Below are 20,884 nucleotides of genomic sequence, written 5' to 3' on the forward strand. Positions count from 1 at the left end.
CGATTGGTGGTCGGTCGTCAGCCGCTCACTTGGCGTCAAGGATATACGTCGATGCCCACGTATGTTTCCCAACAACTCCAGCCCTGCTATTATTGCTGAACTTCCATATACTAATGATGGTTTGGTTTTACGAAAGAATATTTGCCGTTGTATCTTTATCGGGGTTCGGTTGTAGAAACTATTACCGATAAGTAAATGAGGCTCCAATAGATTATATCAAGTAGTCTAGATACAATCCGACAGAAGGCTTTGAAGGTGAAAGATCATTGGCGGATCTTGCTAAATTTGGCAAGTCAGGCATAATTTCAAGGAGGAATTGCCAGAAGGAAAGTCTTGGTATTCGTTTCACGAGCACAGAAATATATATGTACATTTAAAAAGGTCGCGAATCGAACCAACGCTATAAGTACCAGCCAAGCGTATTATGAAAAAGAACCAAGTAAGCCATGGGCTAGGGCAGCATGCTCATGCTCATTTCGAGTTGTTGATATCCTTTTGGATTGTGGAGATTTCTTTGAGCAGACGGCATGAGATCGACTATCAAAGAGAGGATGTACCCGGTGAAAACAAAGGCGATGACTGTGAGTAGAATTAGCGCAATGTAAAGGAGTTTAACGGTGGAACCATATATTTACTTACCCCATTCAAGAGTGGCTGCCATATTGTTCTGCTGGTAGTGGGTATGCTCAGTGATCCTGAAGACAATGATGAGCCCAAGCTCAACGACAATGAACGATGCTTTGATAACAAAGCTTGTCATGAGCATAGGCTCTCGTAGGGCGTGTGCGATGCCTAGGTATATATAATCCAAGCACATCAAGGCCGCGCTGAGTAGGAATCCCACACTGCAGCCGTCAGTACATTGTGACGTATAAAGGTATATCGATCTCGACAAGGGACGTACATAAAGATTGTCACGCAGACATCGTGCACAAAATGGTGGCCGATGTTGTCGAGGACGGAGAGCATAATTAAGCCGATACTCCCAACGACTGTAAAAAGGAATGAACCGTGTGTGCACGTTTTGTTGATATATCCCTTGTTTTGGACATGTTGATAGAAAGAGAGATTTAAAAGTAGGACGGTGGTGATGCAGCCAATCATGAATAACGGCTTTAGTTCCTGGGCTCCAATATCTGAAATGAATCTGTTCAAAAAGCTGTTAGTTGAATCTTGGCACGACGATCGGGCTGACGGGAGGCTCAATCTCACGGGATATTCTGGCCAGGCTTCATCAAGCCATATCTTGGTTCACCGATCATAGTCCAATGGCCCAACATAGCCAGTAGCATTGCTAAATCCAGTGTTAGATCATTGGCCAGGGTGATTGTGGATGATTGGAGAGCTCACCTAGCCAGGTGGACGCGGCTACGGTCGGAAAGAGCCAGGAAGGGAGCGACATTATGGCGTGTGCGTATAGCTAAGGAGTGTGTCTTGGAGCAGCAGTCATAGTCTTGTTATAGCGATGGTATCAAAGAGCACGGGCTGGTGAAGTTGGATACCAGCCACATCTCTTTACTCGAGCAGTTGACAAAGAGAGAAAGTGATCCTTACGTTGGGAATAAGGCAACGAGAGATTGTGCCTGTCGATCCCTACTCTGTTGCCCATATGACGAAGGTCAGCTATGGGTCAGTTATGGTATGTGGGTCTATAAAGGAATTGGTAGCCCCTTGATGATTGTTTCGTGTAAAGCAACACACGTTTCGTCTATGAAAGACCAAAGTCGGTTTACAAAATTAGCACAAAGATGATATATTTGAATGTCACAGCCTTGAAACGTGGGAGATAATGAACTGGGCGGTGCTTTGACTAATGTCTAGAGGTGGTTGAAAAATCTGATTGCCTGTTGATCCACCGATCTTCATGAGACAGTTATTCAAGTGGTTATCCTACAGTACCATCGATGGGGGTGGGGCTGGGGATATTCTCATCGACGTTGGAGAAGAAAAGCATTGTGTCATGCACATGGGAGGGAGAAATATACCCCAGATGTGGAGTTAGAAGTGATCGCTTCCTGCATCAACAAAGGTTGAAATCTCATTGTGCAAATCCTGTGTCAGTAGCGTGTCAAAATTGCACCAAAGCCCGATATGTATTCCTTGGCAACCCCTTGGAGAAATCGTAGTTTGAGAGACACGTCCCATGAGAATCCCGCTGGTCTCAAATAATCCAGGCGTGGCAGGCTAGCGTAGCCGCCGCTCCCGGCGACCGTATCTGCAGCATGTTTTCAGACACCGATTTTTTAGGGGAGGTGGATAAGCTTGGAGTATCCGTGAACCCGAGATTAGGCATGTCATTCGGACATATAAGAGAACGCAGACGGATTGGGAGATAAAACCGAATTTCCAGGCCCACAACGAGGTATCTGGCTGGCATGCTGTTTCGACCGTTTGACCTGGTTCAACAGCATGGCAATTGCTATCGGAGAAGAAGAGGGATGTGGTCCGTTGATCGATAGGGAATGCAATGCGTCAGTATACCTAGACTGATAGGTAACTGAGAGATGTTCTATAATACGTCAATAATGTGATTCCATGACAGATTCGCCCCTGAGCTGGGGCACCATCGAAATGAAGGAGAATTATTGATAGCATCCATGCTCCGTCGGAAGTAATTTTTAGCGACCGAAAATGCACTCGTGTGGAGTTAGTGATTCATGTGAAGTTGACGATTCAACTGTTTGTTCACTTATGTCGCGCAAATTTCGGTACAAGGGTGCCCAAGTCAGGGGATGTTGTAAACCTGAGACATTCTCCGAAAATACATCAGTGGGGCAGTGCTGAGACTTCAGTGGATAGAAAGTAAGGCATCTCGATGTAGTGACATGGACCCGGAGAATTAGCAACTAAAGAACACAGTGATCATATTTCAGCAAAGGTGGAAGAGAAGGACTGATCGCCATCGAACCTGGTACCAGGGGAAAACAGGGGTTGACGTCGACAAGGGGCAAAAAACCGTCGTTGTGCGTTGCTAAGCAACGGCCTTCGACAAAAACATGAAGACGCGACACATCGATGACTACGGGCGACGTGTTCGGCTTCAGATACAAAAATTGTTTACCATGGTCAAGTTCTGCTGATAATACGATTCCTCTCTTCTCTAAAAGCCACCACATGGGTAACAAGTAGTGAAAAGACTTCTAGATGCTCGAGGGTGACGAAGTCTCCCATCCAAGTATCAATCGAACTCGAGGACTGAAGCGTCAAGGAGTCGAGGCAGTATTGTTTCAAAAATTCCCAAGCGGGCGCGGAGGCTCACTTGGAGTAGTCAATTTGGTAGTTTTCAACTAGCAAAAACACGATCTCGGATGTCTCCTCACTGATACGTGTAAAACCCGTGCACTAGGATGGAGAGGAAAAAAAGAAGAGGAAGGGTGCCGGGGGCCACCAGGTATTTATACCCTTTTCCTGGCTGCAGGCAGAAAGCAAACGCCGGTAGGCGACGAGACCGGAACCACGTGATCTGAGGAATAGCCGAGAATAGGGAAATCTGATTGGTTGAAAATTGCCGGGGATAGCCGTGAATAACCGGGTCCTGTATGGACTTGAAGGCGGTGTGAACACCAACCAGGTTCCGTAAGGGAACTTCGGTCTGCGTCACCGGAATTTCGAAAACGTGGACGGAGTAATAGAACACAGAAAGGTCGTAGGAGCGAAACAGCTTTGGGGATATAATATATGGACTGGAGACTTCATTGAAGACATTTCCTGGGTAGAATCATAGGGAGAATTTGGGGTGAGGGCACTGTTCTAAATGTATCATTGAACATGAACATGGACATGGACATGAACATGACCAATTTCAATACATGCCTGGCTATTATATACATGTGCCTTGCATTCTCACTCAAATGAAACTACACGCTCATCTACAACCTTGGAGTCGTGCTCCATATAGCATGATCACATATTCCGGATAGAGGGGTTCAATCACGTGGGTGGTCACCTGGAACAGCATGTCTCTCTGTCGAATGGTTTCCTCTAGCTATTATCTCTATTCTAGCATCGTTTTGGAATATCAGGACCCTGGGACTACATCAATATATCGTATATTCTATTCCACTTGGAAGTCGCGAGATAAAGAGCTCTTATCTGAAGTTCTCCACATGGCGAGACTCGGTAACCTCTCCAGTCACCTCCGAGCTTGTCAACGCAAACCCATCCACAATGGAAGTAGTGCAGAAAGAACACAGCCGGCTCCTCAAAAGAACCGAGGGCTCTCAGGGTATCAAGAATGTTCAGTCTGCAATTGATTCACTGCAGTCTGCTCGTGATGCCATAGCTGCTGGTCAGTGGCCAATAAACATTTCCCCCGCTAGATTCCTCAACTGACAAAACCGCTGCCCAATAGATCCATCCAGAGCCTCTATCACTCTAGCCACTCTTCAGAACTCGGTCAAATCTTCCTTTGACTCTATCAATGACAGCCTGAAAGAGACTCACAGTGGCCTCAACAAGTACACTAAATCTCTCGATAAGGTATTCCAGAATACTGATCATATATGGAGTTGCCACTAATCTAACCCCTGGAACAGCTTTTTAAAGACCGACCACTGCCTAGTACTGACGACGATGGGCTCTCCGCACAAGAGAACCTCATCAACCGCGCCATCGCCATGCATCTCCTTCGCGAAGGTCAATTCGGCGTGGCCGCCACCTTCCTCTCCGAAATTGCCGAGCAAAAGACAATAAGCCCAGTCTCCCCAAATAGGCGTGAACCGACCAATACATCAGCCGCCCTGCTCGATAATGACGAAGTCCCTTCGACCGAGATCCGGAAACAGTTCGCCTCAATGTACTATATCCTACAACAACTACAAGAGAACAGGAACTTATTACCTGCAATCGAGTGGTCAAGGGAAAACCGCGAGGCGCTGGAAGCCAGAGGCAGTAACCTCGAATTTGAGCTCTGCCGACTACAGTATGTATGGTTATACCATGGCGGAGCGAACAGCCAGGGAACCGGAAGCGGATGGCTAGCTGCGCTCGAGTATGCGCGACAGGAGTTCCATGTCTTTGTGCCCCGATATTTGCGAGAAGTTCAGCAGCTAGTCGGCGCAATGGCGTACTCGCCCAACCTCGGTGGATCGCCATATGCAGCTCTTTTCAACAACACTTCGGCTTGGGATGACGTAGCTCACTTCTTCACTCGCGAGTTCTGTTCCTTGTTGGGTCTTTCCGCAGAATCGCCACTTTATATTGCTGCTACGGCTGGCGCCATCGCTCTCCCGACATTATTGAAGCTACAGACCATTATGAAATCGAAGCGCACGGAGTGGACATCCGACAACGAGCTTCCGGTAAGGAGATCACTAACCCTCCTGCGAATCAATGCTAAGATCTGTACAATTAGGTCGAAATACCGCTCCCTCCTCAATATCTCTTCCATTCTATCTTTGTCTGTCCGGTGTCCAAGGAACAGGCGACCGATGAGAACCCTCCTATGATGATGCCATGTGGACACGTTATTGCGAACGAATCGTTGAAACGCCTGGGTAAAGGTAACCGTTTCAAATGCCCGTATTGTCCCAGCGAAAGCCACCCCAAGGAAGCCAAGAAAGTAATCCTATAATGTAGGTCTTCCCTTTCTTTGATCTCCTTTCTTTTCTTTCTTTGTCGTCATGTCTTTGCGTATCTTTTTTTACCAGACAATCGGTCATACGGGTAACTTCGGGAACACCGGGTCTTGTCAAGGGCGTTTAGCGTCGGCGTTCAGGGGTTCATCTGTTGCGATATTGCAACACAGGTCCATTCAAATCCTGTACGGAGTACGGAGCACTGCAATGTAACTCAAACCTGATATTCGAACCAAGTTGTAAACCAACCTCATCATTCCAAGACTGCTGCCAATGGACGTATCAATTTCAAACCATCAGAATTTTGCCTCCCATTCAAAGCAATAATCCACTGCAACCCACAACTGGTTCCCAAACAGGAAATCGCAATTTCTTTCGTCTCAATGACGACCACTGATTGGCCACATCCAGACCCGTGACCACGCGCCCATTTGGCGACTCGAAAAACCCCTTTACGCGGTCGAAACTCATTTGTGACGCGTCGTTCGCCGACTTCTACCCCTCTGCGTAGGATAATTGGAGCTATCCAGCCGATCACCCGTATACAAACCGTCCTGTAATCTCCATAGGGTACGGAGTATAATATACGTATGTGACCTGTCTCCGTAACGGAATCTTGCATCCTTTTCTCTCTGTCGTTTATAAATAGTGACCCATCTGCCCCCCTAAATCCATCAAAGGCTGTCTCTGTATTCTCCCGTCTGCTACCCAGACCATAAATAATAGCAATGTTGTCCAAAAGAAACCAAGAGACTCCAATTCCTGGCCGGTATCGCGCGACGAAGGCCTCGGCGTTCACGCTCCAGTCGCGCAGAATTCCTCGCGACAGAACCAAAGACAGAGTTCCCAAAGACAAAGAACGAGATAGTTCTGGTTCTGGCTCTGGTTCGATTGGCAGTAAGACTCGACGAGTCGAGCATCGTCGAAAATTTGATAAACCCCCAGATGTAACGTAAGTCCTGTCCGCGAGATGTATCTCAGTCTCCATCTGCATCATCTATATCGTCCACATCGTCTACAGCATCCATAAATCAAACCACTAACCCAGTCCTCAGAATTCCCTCAACAAGCCCAATTGTAATGCTCCGCGTGGGCCCAGAAAAACGCCTCTTCGCCGCCCACGAAGCCATCCTCCATGCATCCCCCTTCTTCGCTGGTCACTGCGCAGCGCAAACACCAAACCCTGATGCGCCGCGGCCAAGACTTCCTCTCCAACCACCAAGCAAGCGCATCGACCTCCCAGAAGAGCAACCCGAAGTCCTCTCCTGCGTCCTCGAATACCTCTACAAGGGCGACTACTACCCGCGTCTGCGACACAATCGCAAAACCCAGACATGGGAATTAGAGGACGCGGATGCGGGCGTTGGGGTCGGTGCTAGTGGGGAATTGGGACAAGCGACGGCGACCGTGTTTCATCATCGGGCGCAGGGGGGTGATATTGCGGGATACGGCTATTTAGTAAGTATCTTGCCGAGTCTTTTCAAGGCTCTTTTCAGAATTCTTCTTAATCGGTTATGAATGTATGTGTACTGACGTATCTTTCCAGCTGTGCAGCAGAAAAATACAACCTTCCCCATCTACAGCGTCTCGCTTTGCGCAAGCAAGGCCTGCACACTGGGATCCAGTGCAGTACGATACTTGCGAGTGCACGATTCGCGTATGCCAACACGCCAGACACGGAGTCGAAGCTGCGGGCGCATTACCTTGCGCTGATTGTGAAGTCGCGGAGCACTTTTATGCGTAGTGGGACTATGCAAGCAGAAATGGAGCGTGGGGGCAAGTTGTTTTTTGATCTTTTTGTTGCTTTGTGTAATCATATGGTGAGTTTACTTCTTTTTTTTTTGGGGGGGAGGATGATGTACTAATTTGGTTTACGATATAGGACGATTATACTGGCCAGTCAGTTGATAGTTCTGCCGTTACGACTCATTGTTAGGGATGTGTTGGGATTCTGGGTTGAGGTGGTGGGTTGGTTGTTGGCTTCTGATTTCTCGCGCGGTTACCATTCTATATCGCTGCTGGCTGTGTTCTATACCCGTGTACTACTATGTTTCGATATCTGATGAATGGAGAGATTGTTTGAAGGTTCCTAGGTTCTAATTATGCGTTAATTCGTAAAGATAGGATCTATAGTCCAAATACCCCGACTCGATGTCTCATGTATTGGGCAAGCGTGGACTTGATGACATTGATGGGGCTGGCGCTTCAATCCGGGCGATGGCCAAGTATCATGCCGTTGATATGCACTGTGTATCGCGTCAGGCCCAAAGTCCTCAGCAGCAGTGTTATCTGATCAGCCTGAGTGTTATGGTGTGCTGAATAATATAGCTGTATGGGTATAAGTCATAGGCAGATGCATACCTGACGGCTTGAAAGTTACTGACAACCAAGCCTTATCGATGAGGATTAGACGAAATGGAGTTCAGACATGTCGCAGTGCATTGCCACCCAAAAGCGTATTTAGACACCTGTGCCCGGGAAAGCGCCTCCTTTGCTCAAGACAATGATGCCTCGATCACGCGCAATGTATCCTTTCATGAGTCCCTAAGCAAAATGTTAGTAAACACTCAACAGATTAATCATATCTGTCAGCCTACCTTGTAAATAAGGTTGGAGAGTAAGCACTCCACCTCGTCGATATCGATGCGCGAGCGACCACTTGTAGAAGTACCCACAAGAAGAGCTGCTGCAAACTCATTCACATGGACACGAGTACGTCGGACCGGAGATTGACCCTCTTTGGGTTCGTCAAAACCACCAGCGAGGAAAACCTTTCGGAATAAGTTTCGCAAGGCAATGTCGCGTCCACGTTCTAACGGTAGGTAGATGCGTCTCTTCACAAACTCTTCCTCGCCGGCAGACATGGCCTGATCAAATCCAACCAAATCGCCCTTTCGAATACAGTTCGACAGAGACCGGAAAAGCTTCTCCAGTCGTGGGAATGGTGCGAGAAGCTCCTTGCTGGGAAGGGTGTGTGTGGTGACGAGGTGACAGGGAATAAGGTAGGTGAGAATCAATCTAACAGTGGTTAGTGGAAGATCAACTGTGGCTAGGTGGCTTCTCACTCTCGATTCTTGGTTGCGTCTCGATGGCACATTTTCCAAGCCCACGTCAGGTGTTCTTCGGCCTACATTTCAAATCATCAGTCCCGATAATGGTGTACAAACAGCTCTTGATAATACCTCCGTATAATTCTCTTCCAAGAAGTGGATGACCCCAACATAATATTCGAACGTAACAATGTGGGATTTGGGGAAGGCTTCAGGAGGAGGCAGATCGGCCGACGATGCTTTGATGGCGCGGAGCAGGTTCTTGGTAAGGCCGACGGAGTTGATCTATAGAGAGAGATCAGCGGTTTTCAAGCGACAGTGAGGTCGACAATTGGTACCTTGAAATATGTCTTGAATAGTAAGTTGGTCATGTTATAGATACCCCACTTGCGGGATTCTTCAATGGGTGCTCTGGGTCTGGTCAGCAATGGAACAACTCGAAAGGAATCTAATCATATCGTTACCGATCACTCAGGCACAAAGTGAACATGCGGTTGATGACTCGAGCAGCCTCCTCCAAGTTCGCGTTCTTCTCAAGATCAGCTGCAATGTCATCCTGGAACCCAAACCCAGCAGAGCCTTGGGATGCTGCTTCAAGATCCGCATTGATCGCAAAAGTACGCAAGTACTTCCCAACCGTGTACAAGCATGGCAATGTCCAGGCTGGAATGCTGGCAGAGCCCGAGTATCCCCGAATGAGGACATTGGCAACCTTTTTCCAGGCATTGAAGACCGTAACGACGCTAGCACCGGGAAGGCGATCTTCACACTGCAGTAGTTCGCCTATAGCTTCCCAGTAAACAATAAAGATGTCGACCCAAGCAGCCTGCTCGGCCTTTGGCAACTTCAGGCTTTTCCCGTGAAAGAGAGCATAGCTGAGATCCTTGGATATATATTCGGCGTTGGAGAACTTGTAGAAGGCGCGCAGCCGATCGCGATCTTCAGATGGCGCGACCGGGGTGAGCACTGCAGCTAATTCCGGGCCAGATCCATTAAGGTATGCGTCCTTAAACGCTGTCGTGAGAGAACACATGGTGAACTGTCCTCTGGCGGAGGAGCGTGCTGCTTAAATTCAGAAGTAATCAGTTGAAAAGAAGCATTCGAGGTGGGGTAAAGGTTGAGATCCGACCCGACAAAGACAAAGACAATCAAGTGAGGAACGCCATACTTTCGGAGAAGACATGTGGGGAAGGCAAGGCAATGTGGCTGGTGGGATGTGGCGGGATTACAGTGGCGCAGCTGTATTACCAAAGCGACCTAGCGCATAACGGAAAGCCTCCACTCGCTTAGGGCAAGGGCGGCAACCCTAAGCACAATTGGAACCTCACAATTCTCATTTTCCACCGACGGCACACTAACGACTCATCCACCACAGCGACAATCACAGTGAGTACCTCCGACCACATTTTTATCGGAGATTTATACTAACGTTGAACTCTTCCAGATGGGTGAGTGATTTTATTCCCTTCCCGATACCCCAGGACTATTTTTTCGAGACAACGGTGCGCGCGTATGGTTGGAGGAAATTCAAGACGCAATGGCCCCGACGATATCGAATGCAGACAATCACAGAAGAGGAGGAAGCAATGGCAAATCGACGCAACCTGGAATTGTTTATGAAGGAACGCACAACGCTGTCAGGGCTACGCATGGTTGAATCTCGAATTTTTCAATACCTCATAAATGACCCCTGGTTTTCTCGAATTCTCGCCAACTTGAATCGCGCACCGTCTCTTCTTTCGAACTTAACATCCGGGCAATTGGAATAACCAATTCGAACTATGGCTGACGGATTCCCAGGGCGTCTTACTGAGTACCAGGTCATCGGGCGTCACCTGCCCAACGAGGCGAACCCCACGCCCAAGCTGTACCGCATGCGCATCTTTGCGCCCAACACTGTTGTGGCCAAGTCGCGTTTCTGGTACTTCATGTCCCAGCTCCGTAAGCTCAAGAAGGCTAACGGCGAGATCGTTTCCCTGAACGTGGTATGTTGGGATTGAATACCCGAGAATAAAGAATGGTACTCATTTTTTCGTGTCTAGATCGAGGAGAAGCGTCCCCTCAAGGTCAAGAACTTCGGTATCTGGATCCGCTACGACTCGCGCTCCGGTACCCACAACATGTACAAGGAGTTCCGTGAGATGAGCCGCACCGACGCTGTTGAGGCCCTCTACCAGGACATGGCTGCCCGTCACCGTTCCCGTTTCGGTTCCATCCACGTATGTTTCGCCACGCGAACCCTTGGAGAATGAACAGACTCTAATTATATTTCCCTCGCAGATCCTCAAGGTTGTTGAGATCGAGAACAACGACAGCATCCGCCGCCCCTACATCAAGCAGCTCCTCCAGAAGGACCTCAAGTTCCCTCTGCCCCACCGCGCCGGTGGCAAGGTCGGAAAGAAGGTCTTCGCCTACTCCCGCCCCTCCACCTTTGCTTAAATGTGACGTTCTGGGTGTTTGGTTTGGAGTGTGTGGATGAATGACTGGCATGCATGAAAGATGGTCGCGTGGAAACCACCGCCCCGCTCAAGGGCGAGATGGTTGGATGTCTCTAGTCCCGGATGGTGGCATCTCTAGGTTATTTTGAAAAAATCATCGGGTTTCTTGAATTATTAGAGTTCTAGTAGGACCATGAACATACATAGAGAGTAAGCCCATCTGGTAGAAACCTATGGATATGAACTTGGAACATGGCCTGTTTTCCTTCCAGTTTCTTACAAGTCCGACCATTCACAGGGTGATCATTGGCCTGGATGTACACAAGATAGTCTTTGCAAATCGGTTATTGTTGGTCATGCAATTCATAACGAACTACATGCATATATATTCATGGTTATCAGAACGATCATATCAAAGAATGGTCGATCCCATCATCCCAATTTCAGTATGGAGTAAATATCAGATACCGTACTTTCTTTAGCCGCTCGAGACCCGACCTCGATGCCTTGTAGATCAGGCATCAACTGGCCATCTTCAACTATCATCTTAACTAGAAGTTTTTGTTTGGGTTTGTCAATACGAGCTGTTTAGAATGAATGTGTTTGCAATCTTTACTCAAGAAGCCATTATCAAAAGTAGTGATCTATGCCAGTCACAATCCAGGAACCTCTTATTGCGTCATTTGAAATCAGGTCGGGAGGGAGCTGTCCGCTTTCGCATATGTAATCCGATTTCTTCCCCGAGGCCTTCTAAAGTCCCTTTCCCTCTTCCCCCATTCCCCCAATTCATTGCAATCATGTTTGCTCGTCAATCTTTCCGCTGTGCGCAGCCCTTGAAGCAGGTAAGTCAAAATAGGTCGTTTCAATACCGAACAATACTAAAAGCCATTCGATCAGAGCTTCCGCAAGTACTCTGCGGAGGCCGCTCCCAAGAAGTCCAACTTGACCCCAATCTATGTTGGTGTGGGCCTCGCCGGTCTCGCTGCTGGCCTCTACCGCTACAGCAACGGCGCAGTTGCTGAGCCCAAGGACCGCCCCAAGGTCTTCAACGGCCAGGACTGGGTGGACCTCAAGTTGGCTAACATTGAGGTCCTGAGCCCCAACACTAAGCGTCTTCGTTTCGAGTACGACGATAAGGAGGCTGTCTCTGGTATCCCGGTCGCCTGTAAGTAGTCTGGCTCTCGGGAGGGTTGCCAACCAATCACTAACAATCATATAGCTGCTCTGTTGACCCGTTTCAAGCCCGAGGGTGCTGAGAAGAACATCCTTCGCCCCTACACCCCCACCAGTGATGAGGGTAAGATCAACATGGACTGCGACTTTTTTTTCTCCATTTACTGACACATAGCAGATATCCCCGGCTACCTCGAGCTCGTTGTCAAGGCCTACCCTGGCGGCCCCATGTCTGAGCACATCCACTCCATGAATGTCAACCAGCGTCTGTCATTCAAGGGACCTATTGTCAAGTACCCCTGGGAGGCTAACAAGCACAACCACATCTGTCTGATCGCCGGTGGTACTGGTATCACCCCGATGTATCAGCTCGCCCGTGAGATCTTCAAGAACCCCGAGGACAAGACCAAGGTCACACTGGTTTTCGGAAACGTCACTGAGGGTGATATTCTCTTGAAGAAAGAGCTGCAGGACTTGGAGAACACCTACCCTCAGCGCTTCCGTGCCTTCTACGTCCTTGACAAGCCCCCTGCGGAGTGGACTGGTGGCAAGGGCTTCATCACTAAGGAGCTGCTGAAGACCGTCCTACCGGAGCCCAAGGAGGAGAACATCAAGCTCTTCGTCTGTGGCCCTCCCCCCATGTACAAGGCTATCTCCGGCCCTAAGGTCAGCCCCAAGGACCAGGGTGAGCTTACTGGTATCTTGAAGGATCTGGGTTACAGCAAGGAGCAGGTGTTCAAGTTCTAGATTACTGTAAAATATGCAACTAGAATATTTAGCTAGTCCAATATGCGGCATGGTAGCCATGTATATTGGTGCATTTTGTTTTCAGCGTGTTGCCACGTCGCTGCCTGGCCCCGGACGTCATTGATGGAATAAATACGCTTTGCCTCCGAATATGCAACCAGATGTATCGGTAGCTGTTTTTATCTCGGGTAGCATGAGCAATTGAATTGATTAGGTATAAATAAGCAAAAGCGCCGGGGGACTGTGATCCAAGTAGAAGGGGGGTCAGTGGATATATATATGCGCACCCATTGGGAATACTTCTGTAGAATACGACATAATCAGCGAGGAAAAAAAAAAAAAAAAAGCCTGGGTCACTATTTACGTACGTATTAAGTAGTGAAATGAAGGTATACAGACCCTATATGTATGAACAGAATTGTCCTAGAGCCTACATACATATACACAAAGTACTGGCCAAGCGACAAGTACAAACTATAGAAGTACCAAAGTCATGGAGAAAAAAAAAGGTCAAAAGGCAGTTTCGAAAAGAATTGAACTAGGAAGTCAGAACAGGCGTTTGTACTACAAGCTTGACACCTTGTGCTCAGCTGCGCCCCTCTTCCAGGGCTTGGGCGACCCTGAAGTTGAGATTTTGGCGGGGAGCACACCGGAACATGTTCCAGCCCCCTCCCCCAGAGGGAAGACAGGGAAAACTGGAAGATTATCAAGGAATAGATGTATCATATAAGAAAAAGATATATGGCAAAATTATCTAAGGGGGATCAATTTGAATTATGTGTGTAATTGTTTAGCAAGTATACCGGGTGCTTGGGCTGGGTACACCCCTCGGGGGGCCCTAAGCCTAAGTTACGTATTCATTATTAATTTAGAATCCACTACAGAGTACTCCGTACAAGATTGTCAACTATTATCAAAGGGCATAGTAGATATAGTATAAATAAACCTTAATATCTTTATGTGTGAATAGAATATTCAGGACAAGGACTGTGTTGCCTGGGGTGTTCCGGGTGTCTCATGACCAGAGCCTAAGCCTAAAGCAGAGTTGAACATGTCCGGGCACCTTCGGGCGCCTAAGCTATTTAGTGGGTACTCGGCCCTTCCACCCCCGTCCCCTTCCCCCCTTCCCCCCGAAATTTTCTCTTTTCTTCACCCTAACCACTCTCTCGGCTTCAAAACAATGGCTTCCAACCAAGATGATACGACCGTTCAGGTCAACAAAGAAGAGCTCAGACGGGCTGGCGACTTGGTAATTGCCCCCCCTCCATGTTTTACCTTCTAATAGCATTTTCATTGTTTCGGTTCTTTTTTTTTTCTGTTTTCTTGTGCGCATCCCCACTGCGCGCCTACTACGCGTCGCGTTCGAAGATCTATAAAGCTACCCATTAAGCTGCTGAAGCTTAACATGTATTATCTCATGCTTAAGAAACATGCTGTCAAGCTTCATATCCAAAAAAAGAACAATTCCCACCCTTTCTCATCGGTTCAGACCCAAGGATTGTCTTCACATTCCACACTTCTTGTGAACTTACGCGCCGCCTCATTGCCCCTCTTTTTTCATTCATCCTATATGCATACACATACCCAAGGACCAAGCCCAGTTGCTCCTGATATGAAATCGCTAACAATGCTTTATAGATCGTCATGCGCCTGATGGAGGTGCAGTCTTACATCGCTGACTTGGGCAAGGCTTACGTCCAGCACGTGAGCAACATCACCGAAGGACGTGATGCCACCATTGAGCTCCCCCTCGGTCCTTCTGGATTCATGGGCCAGGATATTCCCTTCCGCGCTGGCAGCCCCGGCGCCAAGTCTGAGGCTGGTGGCCAAAAGAAGCGCAAGCGCGCGCCCGTCGACCCCAATGCGCCCAAGCGTGCCTTGACCCCCTACTTCCTGTATATGCAGCACAACCGCAGCAAGATCGCCGAGGACCTTGGTAACGATGCGCGCCCCAAGGATGTCGCCGACGAGGGCACTCGCCGCTGGCAGAGCATGGAAGATACCCAGAAGGAGGTATGTAAAGCCAGCCAAGCAGCCCCGGCTTGACCATTGTCTGCAAGTATGGAGAGCTCACACATCCACATAGGTCTGGAAGAAGATGTATGCCGCCAACTATGATCAGTACAAGCGTGACATGGCAGCCTACAAGGCCGGCGGCAAGGCTGACGAGGAGCACGATCCTGCCGCCAGCCAACTGCAGCAGGACTTTGCCGGTGCCGACGTCGAGCCCGAGGTTGAGGGCGAAGCTGAGGTTGAGGCTGAGGCTGAGCCAGAGTCCGGCGACGAGTCCACCGACTCATCCGAGGAGTCGCAATCCCCCTCTCCCGAAAAGGAAAAGACCCCCCCGCGCAGTACCACCAAGCGCCGCCGTAGCGATCCCAAGGCCAAGGAGGCTGAGACCCCTGCCAAGTCGCCTGTCAAGCGGAGCAGCCGCAAGGCTGCTGAGCCGGTAGTTTCTACACCGGCTGTCAAGACGCCTGCTGACAACAAGCGCAAGAGCAAGAAGCGCAAGAGCGAGGTGTAAATGAATAGTTGCTTTCTGCTTTCTGCTTTCTGATTTCTGATTCGCTTGGCTTTAGGGTCAGATGAGATGTTTTCGGCCTGGTGGACTGGATGTGTAACCCCCCGGTTTTTTTTCAGCGGCGTTTGGGGAAAAACTGTACCTACTTAGCTTGAACTAGTGAAATGGACTGATGGGCTGTGGTTTCTAGATCTCTCTATTAGTATTTATAGGGGCTCAGCGGTGACCTCTCTATATTGTACAAGTATAGTTCCAAGAGGGTGCGGGTCCAACCTTTCCCACTATACAGCATTTATCAAGCCAAGACTACAACCAATTTAGAATCAACTAAATCTCACTAAGGCTCACTAAAGATAAATAAATTCAACTAAAGTGAACTAATTCGATATCAATCAAAGCCTTGACTAATGCCATCAACCTCCGTCCCCCGACCCAATCGGCCTTCGCGGCACTTATCATCGACCTTATCAGAGAGCAATTCCATTGAAATGGACATCCCCCACATTCCTCTTTTTTTACTTTCTTTTGACCTCTGGTCTCTTGCATCTTTACTTCTTTCCAAAGTTGCTTCAAAATTGCAGCTCGCCTCCCCTCAAGCCAATTATCCTGCGCGCCAAGAACTGCCAGGTTCATGGTTCCACCTGAACCATGCAGCTTATTCCGAAGGAGGTAAAGTCACACACTCCGAGAAAACAAAACACAACTAACGACCCCTGCAGCTTGACAAGCTCACCATTGCCCATCTAGGCTTCTTGGCACAGCGTCGTCTAGCACGTGGAGTGCGGCTCAACCATGCAGAAGCTGTGGTATGTTTATATCCTGGGGTTGTAGGACATCATTAACACATCCCTCGACAGGCCCTGATAGCCTCCGTGCTACACGAGGTATGATCCCATTCGCTATGGCATTAGGAACTGCCATGTACCCAATTCATCCAATGCGCAAACTAACACCCAAATCCCCACAGTTAATCCGCGATGGCCACTACTCTGTTGCCGATCTGATGTCTATCGGCAAAACAATGCTCGGCCGCCGCCATGTCCTCCCCCTCCGTACTCGCAACCCTTGTCGAGCTCCAAGTCGAGGGAACTTTCACCTCCGGTACCTACCTAGTAACCGTGCACCACCCGATCAGTAGCGACGAGGGCGATCTCGAGCGCGCCCTATATGGAAGTTTCTTGCCCGTCCCCGCGCGTGAAGCATTCCCAGACCCGGACCCAGAGGATTTCACACCCGAGAAGATGCCCGGTGCGGTGATTCCTGTTAGGCAAGTGCGCGTGGAGCTGAGTCCTGGGAAAAGGCGTATCAAGCTCAAGGTTATGAGTAAAGGAGATCGGCCGATTCAGGTGTGTACATTCTTTTCTATATACAGAGCGGAAGGCAAAACAAATGAGGCTGGAGAGAGTGATGCTAATTACGGCGTTTATTGACAGGTCGGATCGCATTACCATTTCATCGAGACGAACCCCCAGCTGCACTTCGATCGCTTGCAGTCGTACGGTTTCCGATTGGATATTCCTGCGGGCACATCGATCAGATTCGAGCCTGGCGATACGAAGACGGTCACGCTTGTCGAGATCGGTGGAAATCGCGTCATCCGTGGTGGAAATTGGCTGGCGAATGGGCCGGTCGATATGAGCCGGGCCGATGAGATCATGACCAAGCTGCAGACGGCTGGATTTGCGCATGTACCGGAGCCACAGGCAGATAGTGCGCTTGTTGCAGGGTTCTCGATGGAGCGCGAGGCATACTCACGCATGTTCGGTCCTACAACAGGAGACCTGGTGCGGCTTGGGTTGACGGATTTGTGGATTAAGGTTGAGAAGGACATGACGAGCTACGGAGATGAATGCTCTTTCGGTGGAGGCAAGACGCTGCGCGAGGGAATGGGACAGGCGTCTGGTCTGTCTCAGAGCGAGTGTCTCGACACTGTTATCACGAATGCGCTGATTATCGACTGGACTGGTATCTACAAGGCTGATATTGGTATCAAGGATGGGCTTATTGCTGGTATTGGCAAGGCTGGAAACCCAGATGTCATGGACGGCGTGCATCCTGATCTGGTGGTGGGCTCGTGTACAGATGTCATTGCTGGAGAGAACAAGATTATCACCGCTGGTGGTATTGACACGCACATCCACTTGATCTGCCCGCAGCAGGCGGAGGAAGCTCTGGCCTCGGGAATTACGACTTTCCTCGGCGGTGGTACCGGCCCCACGACTGGGTCAAACGCGACGACATGTACACCGTCGCCGAACCTCCTGCGCCAGATGATGCAGGCATGCGACAGTCTACCCATCAACCTAGGCATCACCGGTAAGGGCAACGATTCCGGAAAGAAGAGTCTCAGAGAGCAGGTCCTAGCAGGCGCAGCAGGCCTCAAGCTTCACGAAGACTGGGGCTCCACCCCAGCAGCAATCGACAACTGCCTCGAAATCTGCGACGAATACGACGTGCAGTGCATGATCCACACGGACACCCTGAACGAATCTGGCTTCGTCGAGCAGACCATCGAATCCTTCAAAGGCCGCACAATCCACACCTACCATACCGAAGGCGCAGGCGGCGGTCACGCCCCAGACATCATCTCCGTGGTCGAACACCCTAACGTCCTCCCCAGTAGTACAAACCCAACACGCCCCTTCACCCTCAACACCCTCGACGAGCACCTCGACATGCTAATGGTCTGCCACCACCTATCAAAGAACATCCCTGAGGACGTCGCCTTCGCGGAAAGCCGTATCCGTGCTGAAACCATTGCCGCCGAGGATGTTCTCCACGATCTCGGCGCTATCAGCATGATGTCCTCCGACTCTCAAGCAATGGGCCGCTGTGGCGAAGTAGTCCTCCGCACTTGGCACACAGCCCACAAGAACAAGACCCAGCGCGGACCTCTCGGCAGCGACGCCAACACTGGCGCCGACAATTTCCGCGTGAAGCGATACATCAGCAAGTACACTATCAACCCAGCTCTCGCACAGGGAATGGCGCACCTGATCGGATCTGTGGAGGTCGGCAAGGTCGCCGACCTGGTCATGTGGAAAGCGGCATCGTTCGGCACTAAACCTGTGTCTGTTTTGAAGAGCGGAATGATTGTTACTGCAGAGGTTGGGGATCCGAATGCGTCGATTCCGACTGTCGAGCCGATGATGATGCGGCCGATGTTTGCTGTCCGCGTCCCGGCCACATCTATAATGTTTGTTTCGCAGGCCTCGATTGATGCAGGCATTGTGCAGACGTATGGATTAAAGAAGCGCATCGAGGCCGTGAAGAATTGCCGCTCTGTTGGGAAGAAGGATATGAAATTTAATGATACTATGCCGAAGATGAAGGTTGATCCGGAGAGTTATACTGTTGAGGCGGATGGGATGCTTTGTGACGCAGAGCCGGCTTCTGAGCTGCCTTTGACGCAGGCGTATTATATCTTCTGATTTTGCATTTATGTCTCTCATACCCTTAGCCTTTTTGGTCTTTACAGTTCCTATATACCTCGTCGCTCGAAAGCGAGCTCGGGGTTTGGTTCTCGCGTATAGGATTTGATGATCCAACGAAAGCGATGATTTTCTTTTTTCTACTTTGAATCTACGCAAATCTTACTATCCTCTACAATTACACACATATAGCCAATAAGCAAATGTCATTCTTTCAAAACCATAAAGTAGCTAATACCCCTTCCATAGAAGTAGCAACAAGCCCATCCGTTCGCCGCCCATCAGTATTAACAAGAATATCCGCCCAGTGCAACAAACAAGCAACAAGATCATTGCACACATGCGGCACATTATAGCTATAGAACCCGTACGGTTTAGCCAGCACATAAGCATTGCCACGAGCATCAACAGCCATAGCCATAGACGCATCCTTAAGCTGATACACTCTACCAACAAGGCCACATAGCTTCTCAGAAACAGCCCCAGCAGCCTGTGGATCCGTCGTCAGCACCCTCGCCTGCCTCTGCAGATCGAAGACGAAAGCCGCGTGGTGGCGTTTGAAAGTCGACACAGGACCGATTCGGGTAGCCATAACGTCGCAGATAAGACGACACGTCCAATAGACGTGACAGGAAAAACAATGTAAGATAGTAGGAAATTAGGAGCAGTTTATAATCAAGCAGTTTAACATCCATTAGAATACGGTTTCCAGACCTATCTGGAAACACAAATTAGCCACAATCTGATCAATCAATCTCGCTACAGAAAAAGGGACATCGGTCTCGTAGAAGCCGGTCTGGTGGGTTAGGGCCTAGGGATGGCGATGACTGTTAATGGCCATCTTCATCGAGAAGGAGGTAGCGATATCGAGATGTCAGATTAGCTGTAGGGGGAAGTTTGGGACTACGTAGACGCGGCTGTCGATATCGTGGCTTAGAAAGGTCGATTGCTGCTCTAGGAGGGTTACTAGGTCCTCACGGGCCTTGCGAAAGGCTGTGACGCCGGACTGGTTTAGATATGCCATGGGAAAGAAATGAGGGGATTATATGTGTGTATTATAGATCTAGATGGAGATGATAGATGTTAATGTAAATGAATATTGGAACATACCTGGGGGTTTCTGGAGCTGAGGTAGAGTCACCAGCAACAGCTAATGCTAACGTGAGTCCTCGACTCGATGAGTGGGAAAAAGGATCTAATCTAGAAATATGCTCAGGTCAGCAAGTGCATACTCCAGCTCAACAGCAATGGCATGCTCGGTGTTCACAACAGGCTTGTGAACGTGGTCCATGAGGATATCGGAGAGCTGGCGGGTGTGACGGCCAACCTTGTCGCAAGCTTCGGGAATGGTGACAGTGTAGTACTGTGTGCTCTTGGAGGAGACGTAGCTCATGCTTGCGGCATCGATAGCAAGGGTCTGGGAAGCCCACTTCATCTTGTCTGCCTGAACCTTCAGGGACTGGATGTTGAGGGCGACCTCAATAAGGTAGTTGCCCTCGGGAACCTGGCGCAAGGTGGCGATATAGCGGCGGATGCTGTCCATAAGGATATCACGCTCCTTCTTGTATCTGAGGATAGCTCGAGTACCGCGGAGGACTGCAGAGGCGAGAGACTGAACCATCGTGGATGATGGGAAGGCTGGTGGCCCTCTGGTGATATAAAATGGGGAATATGAGTAGATGAATGGGACGTATCGCTTACCTGGTTGGGTTAGTGGAGTAGATCTGAGGCTGTGAAATTGATTATAGACCAAGGTTGCTGTACTGGTGGGTTGTAAGAAACCGTAAAGTAGATGATACCTCGTAATGATCAAGACATCGGGGCCTATTTATGCATTTGTATCTTGTTGGGTTGAGTAGACTGGAGACAAAGCCTTCATTAAGAGAAAAGAACGAAGGATATAGAAGTGATTGTTGGGGATCTTTGTTCTCTTTGTTCTTGATATCTT

The 20,884-nt window shown here is 49.3% G+C and overlaps 9 protein-coding genes across 9 annotated transcripts; 5 read left to right on the plus strand and 4 right to left on the minus strand.

The window, feature by feature from the left end:
* Positions 1 to 451: 451 nt before the first annotated feature.
* On the minus strand, positions 452 to 1,402 carry N7500_003011 (Frag1/DRAM/Sfk1 family protein; the record flags this gene model as incomplete). The annotated part of the gene is made up of 5 exons (XM_056674157.1): positions 452 to 579; positions 640 to 845; positions 905 to 1,147; positions 1,213 to 1,294; positions 1,351 to 1,402. 5 exons carry the CDS (start codon positions 1,400 to 1,402, stop codon positions 452 to 454), a joined length of 711 nt encoding a protein of 236 aa, XP_056534682.1.
* Positions 1,403 to 4,005: 2,603 nt separating this feature from the next.
* N7500_003012 (ubiquitin-protein ligase RMD5) lies at positions 4,006 to 5,572 on the plus strand (the record flags this gene model as incomplete). Its single annotated transcript, XM_056674158.1, has 4 exons — positions 4,006 to 4,288; positions 4,352 to 4,479; positions 4,536 to 5,300; positions 5,354 to 5,572. Coding segments are annotated over 4 exons (1,395 nt in total), but the record flags the coding sequence as incomplete, so codon positions are not given.
* Positions 5,573 to 6,304: 732 nt separating this feature from the next.
* On the plus strand, positions 6,305 to 7,512 carry N7500_003013 (BTB/POZ domain-containing protein; the record flags this gene model as incomplete). The annotated part of the gene is made up of 4 exons (XM_056674159.1): positions 6,305 to 6,528; positions 6,632 to 7,034; positions 7,160 to 7,396; positions 7,459 to 7,512. 4 exons carry the CDS (start codon positions 6,305 to 6,307, stop codon positions 7,510 to 7,512), a joined length of 918 nt encoding a protein of 305 aa, XP_056534684.1.
* A 524-nt stretch (positions 7,513 to 8,036) lies between these two features.
* On the minus strand, positions 8,037 to 9,659 carry csn12 (the record flags this gene model as incomplete). The annotated part of the gene is made up of 6 exons (XM_056674160.1): positions 8,037 to 8,120; positions 8,174 to 8,594; positions 8,642 to 8,703; positions 8,759 to 8,911; positions 8,965 to 9,037; positions 9,091 to 9,659. 6 exons carry the CDS (start codon positions 9,657 to 9,659, stop codon positions 8,037 to 8,039), a joined length of 1,362 nt encoding a protein of 453 aa, XP_056534685.1.
* A 167-nt stretch (positions 9,660 to 9,826) lies between these two features.
* N7500_003015 (60S ribosomal eL20 domain-containing protein) lies at positions 9,827 to 11,065 on the plus strand (the record flags this gene model as incomplete). The annotated part of the gene is made up of 5 exons (XM_056674161.1): positions 9,827 to 9,835; positions 9,917 to 10,016; positions 10,427 to 10,611; positions 10,669 to 10,845; positions 10,907 to 11,065. 5 exons carry the CDS (start codon positions 9,827 to 9,829, stop codon positions 11,063 to 11,065), a joined length of 630 nt encoding a protein of 209 aa, XP_056534686.1.
* A 796-nt stretch (positions 11,066 to 11,861) lies between these two features.
* Positions 11,862 to 12,984, plus strand: N7500_003016 (cytochrome b5 reductase family protein; the record flags this gene model as incomplete). Its single annotated transcript, XM_056674162.1, has 4 exons — positions 11,862 to 11,906; positions 11,962 to 12,229; positions 12,284 to 12,361; positions 12,416 to 12,984. The coding sequence occupies 4 exons, from the start codon at positions 11,862 to 11,864 to the stop codon at positions 12,982 to 12,984; spliced, it is 960 nt and encodes a 319-aa protein (XP_056534687.1).
* Positions 12,985 to 14,035: 1,051 nt separating this feature from the next.
* N7500_003017 (Urease beta subunit) lies at positions 14,036 to 18,936 on the plus strand (the record flags this gene model as incomplete). The annotated part of the gene is made up of 8 exons (XM_056674163.1): positions 14,036 to 14,233; positions 14,623 to 14,997; positions 15,071 to 15,502; positions 16,225 to 16,311; positions 16,363 to 16,389; positions 16,473 to 16,584; positions 16,619 to 16,851; positions 16,939 to 18,936. 8 exons carry the CDS (start codon positions 14,036 to 14,038, stop codon positions 18,934 to 18,936), a joined length of 3,462 nt encoding a protein of 1,153 aa, XP_056534688.1.
* Positions 18,937 to 19,150: 214 nt separating this feature from the next.
* On the minus strand, positions 19,151 to 19,528 carry N7500_003018 (uncharacterized protein; the record flags this gene model as incomplete). Its single annotated transcript, XM_056674164.1, has 1 exon — positions 19,151 to 19,528. The coding sequence occupies one exon, from the start codon at positions 19,526 to 19,528 to the stop codon at positions 19,151 to 19,153; it is 378 nt and encodes a 125-aa protein (XP_056534689.1).
* A 603-nt stretch (positions 19,529 to 20,131) lies between these two features.
* Positions 20,132 to 20,557, minus strand: N7500_003019 (uncharacterized protein; the record flags this gene model as incomplete). Its single annotated transcript, XM_056674165.1, has 1 exon — positions 20,132 to 20,557. One exon carries the CDS (start codon positions 20,555 to 20,557, stop codon positions 20,132 to 20,134), a length of 426 nt encoding a protein of 141 aa, XP_056534690.1.
* Between the last annotated feature and the right edge of the window lie 327 nt (positions 20,558 to 20,884).

The sequence above is a fragment of the Penicillium coprophilum genome (assembly GCF_028826855.1).
Source record: "Penicillium coprophilum strain IBT 35676 chromosome Unknown utg000002l_segment0_segment1, whole genome shotgun sequence".
Lineage (NCBI taxonomy): Eukaryota > Fungi > Ascomycota > Eurotiomycetes > Eurotiales > Aspergillaceae > Penicillium > Penicillium coprophilum.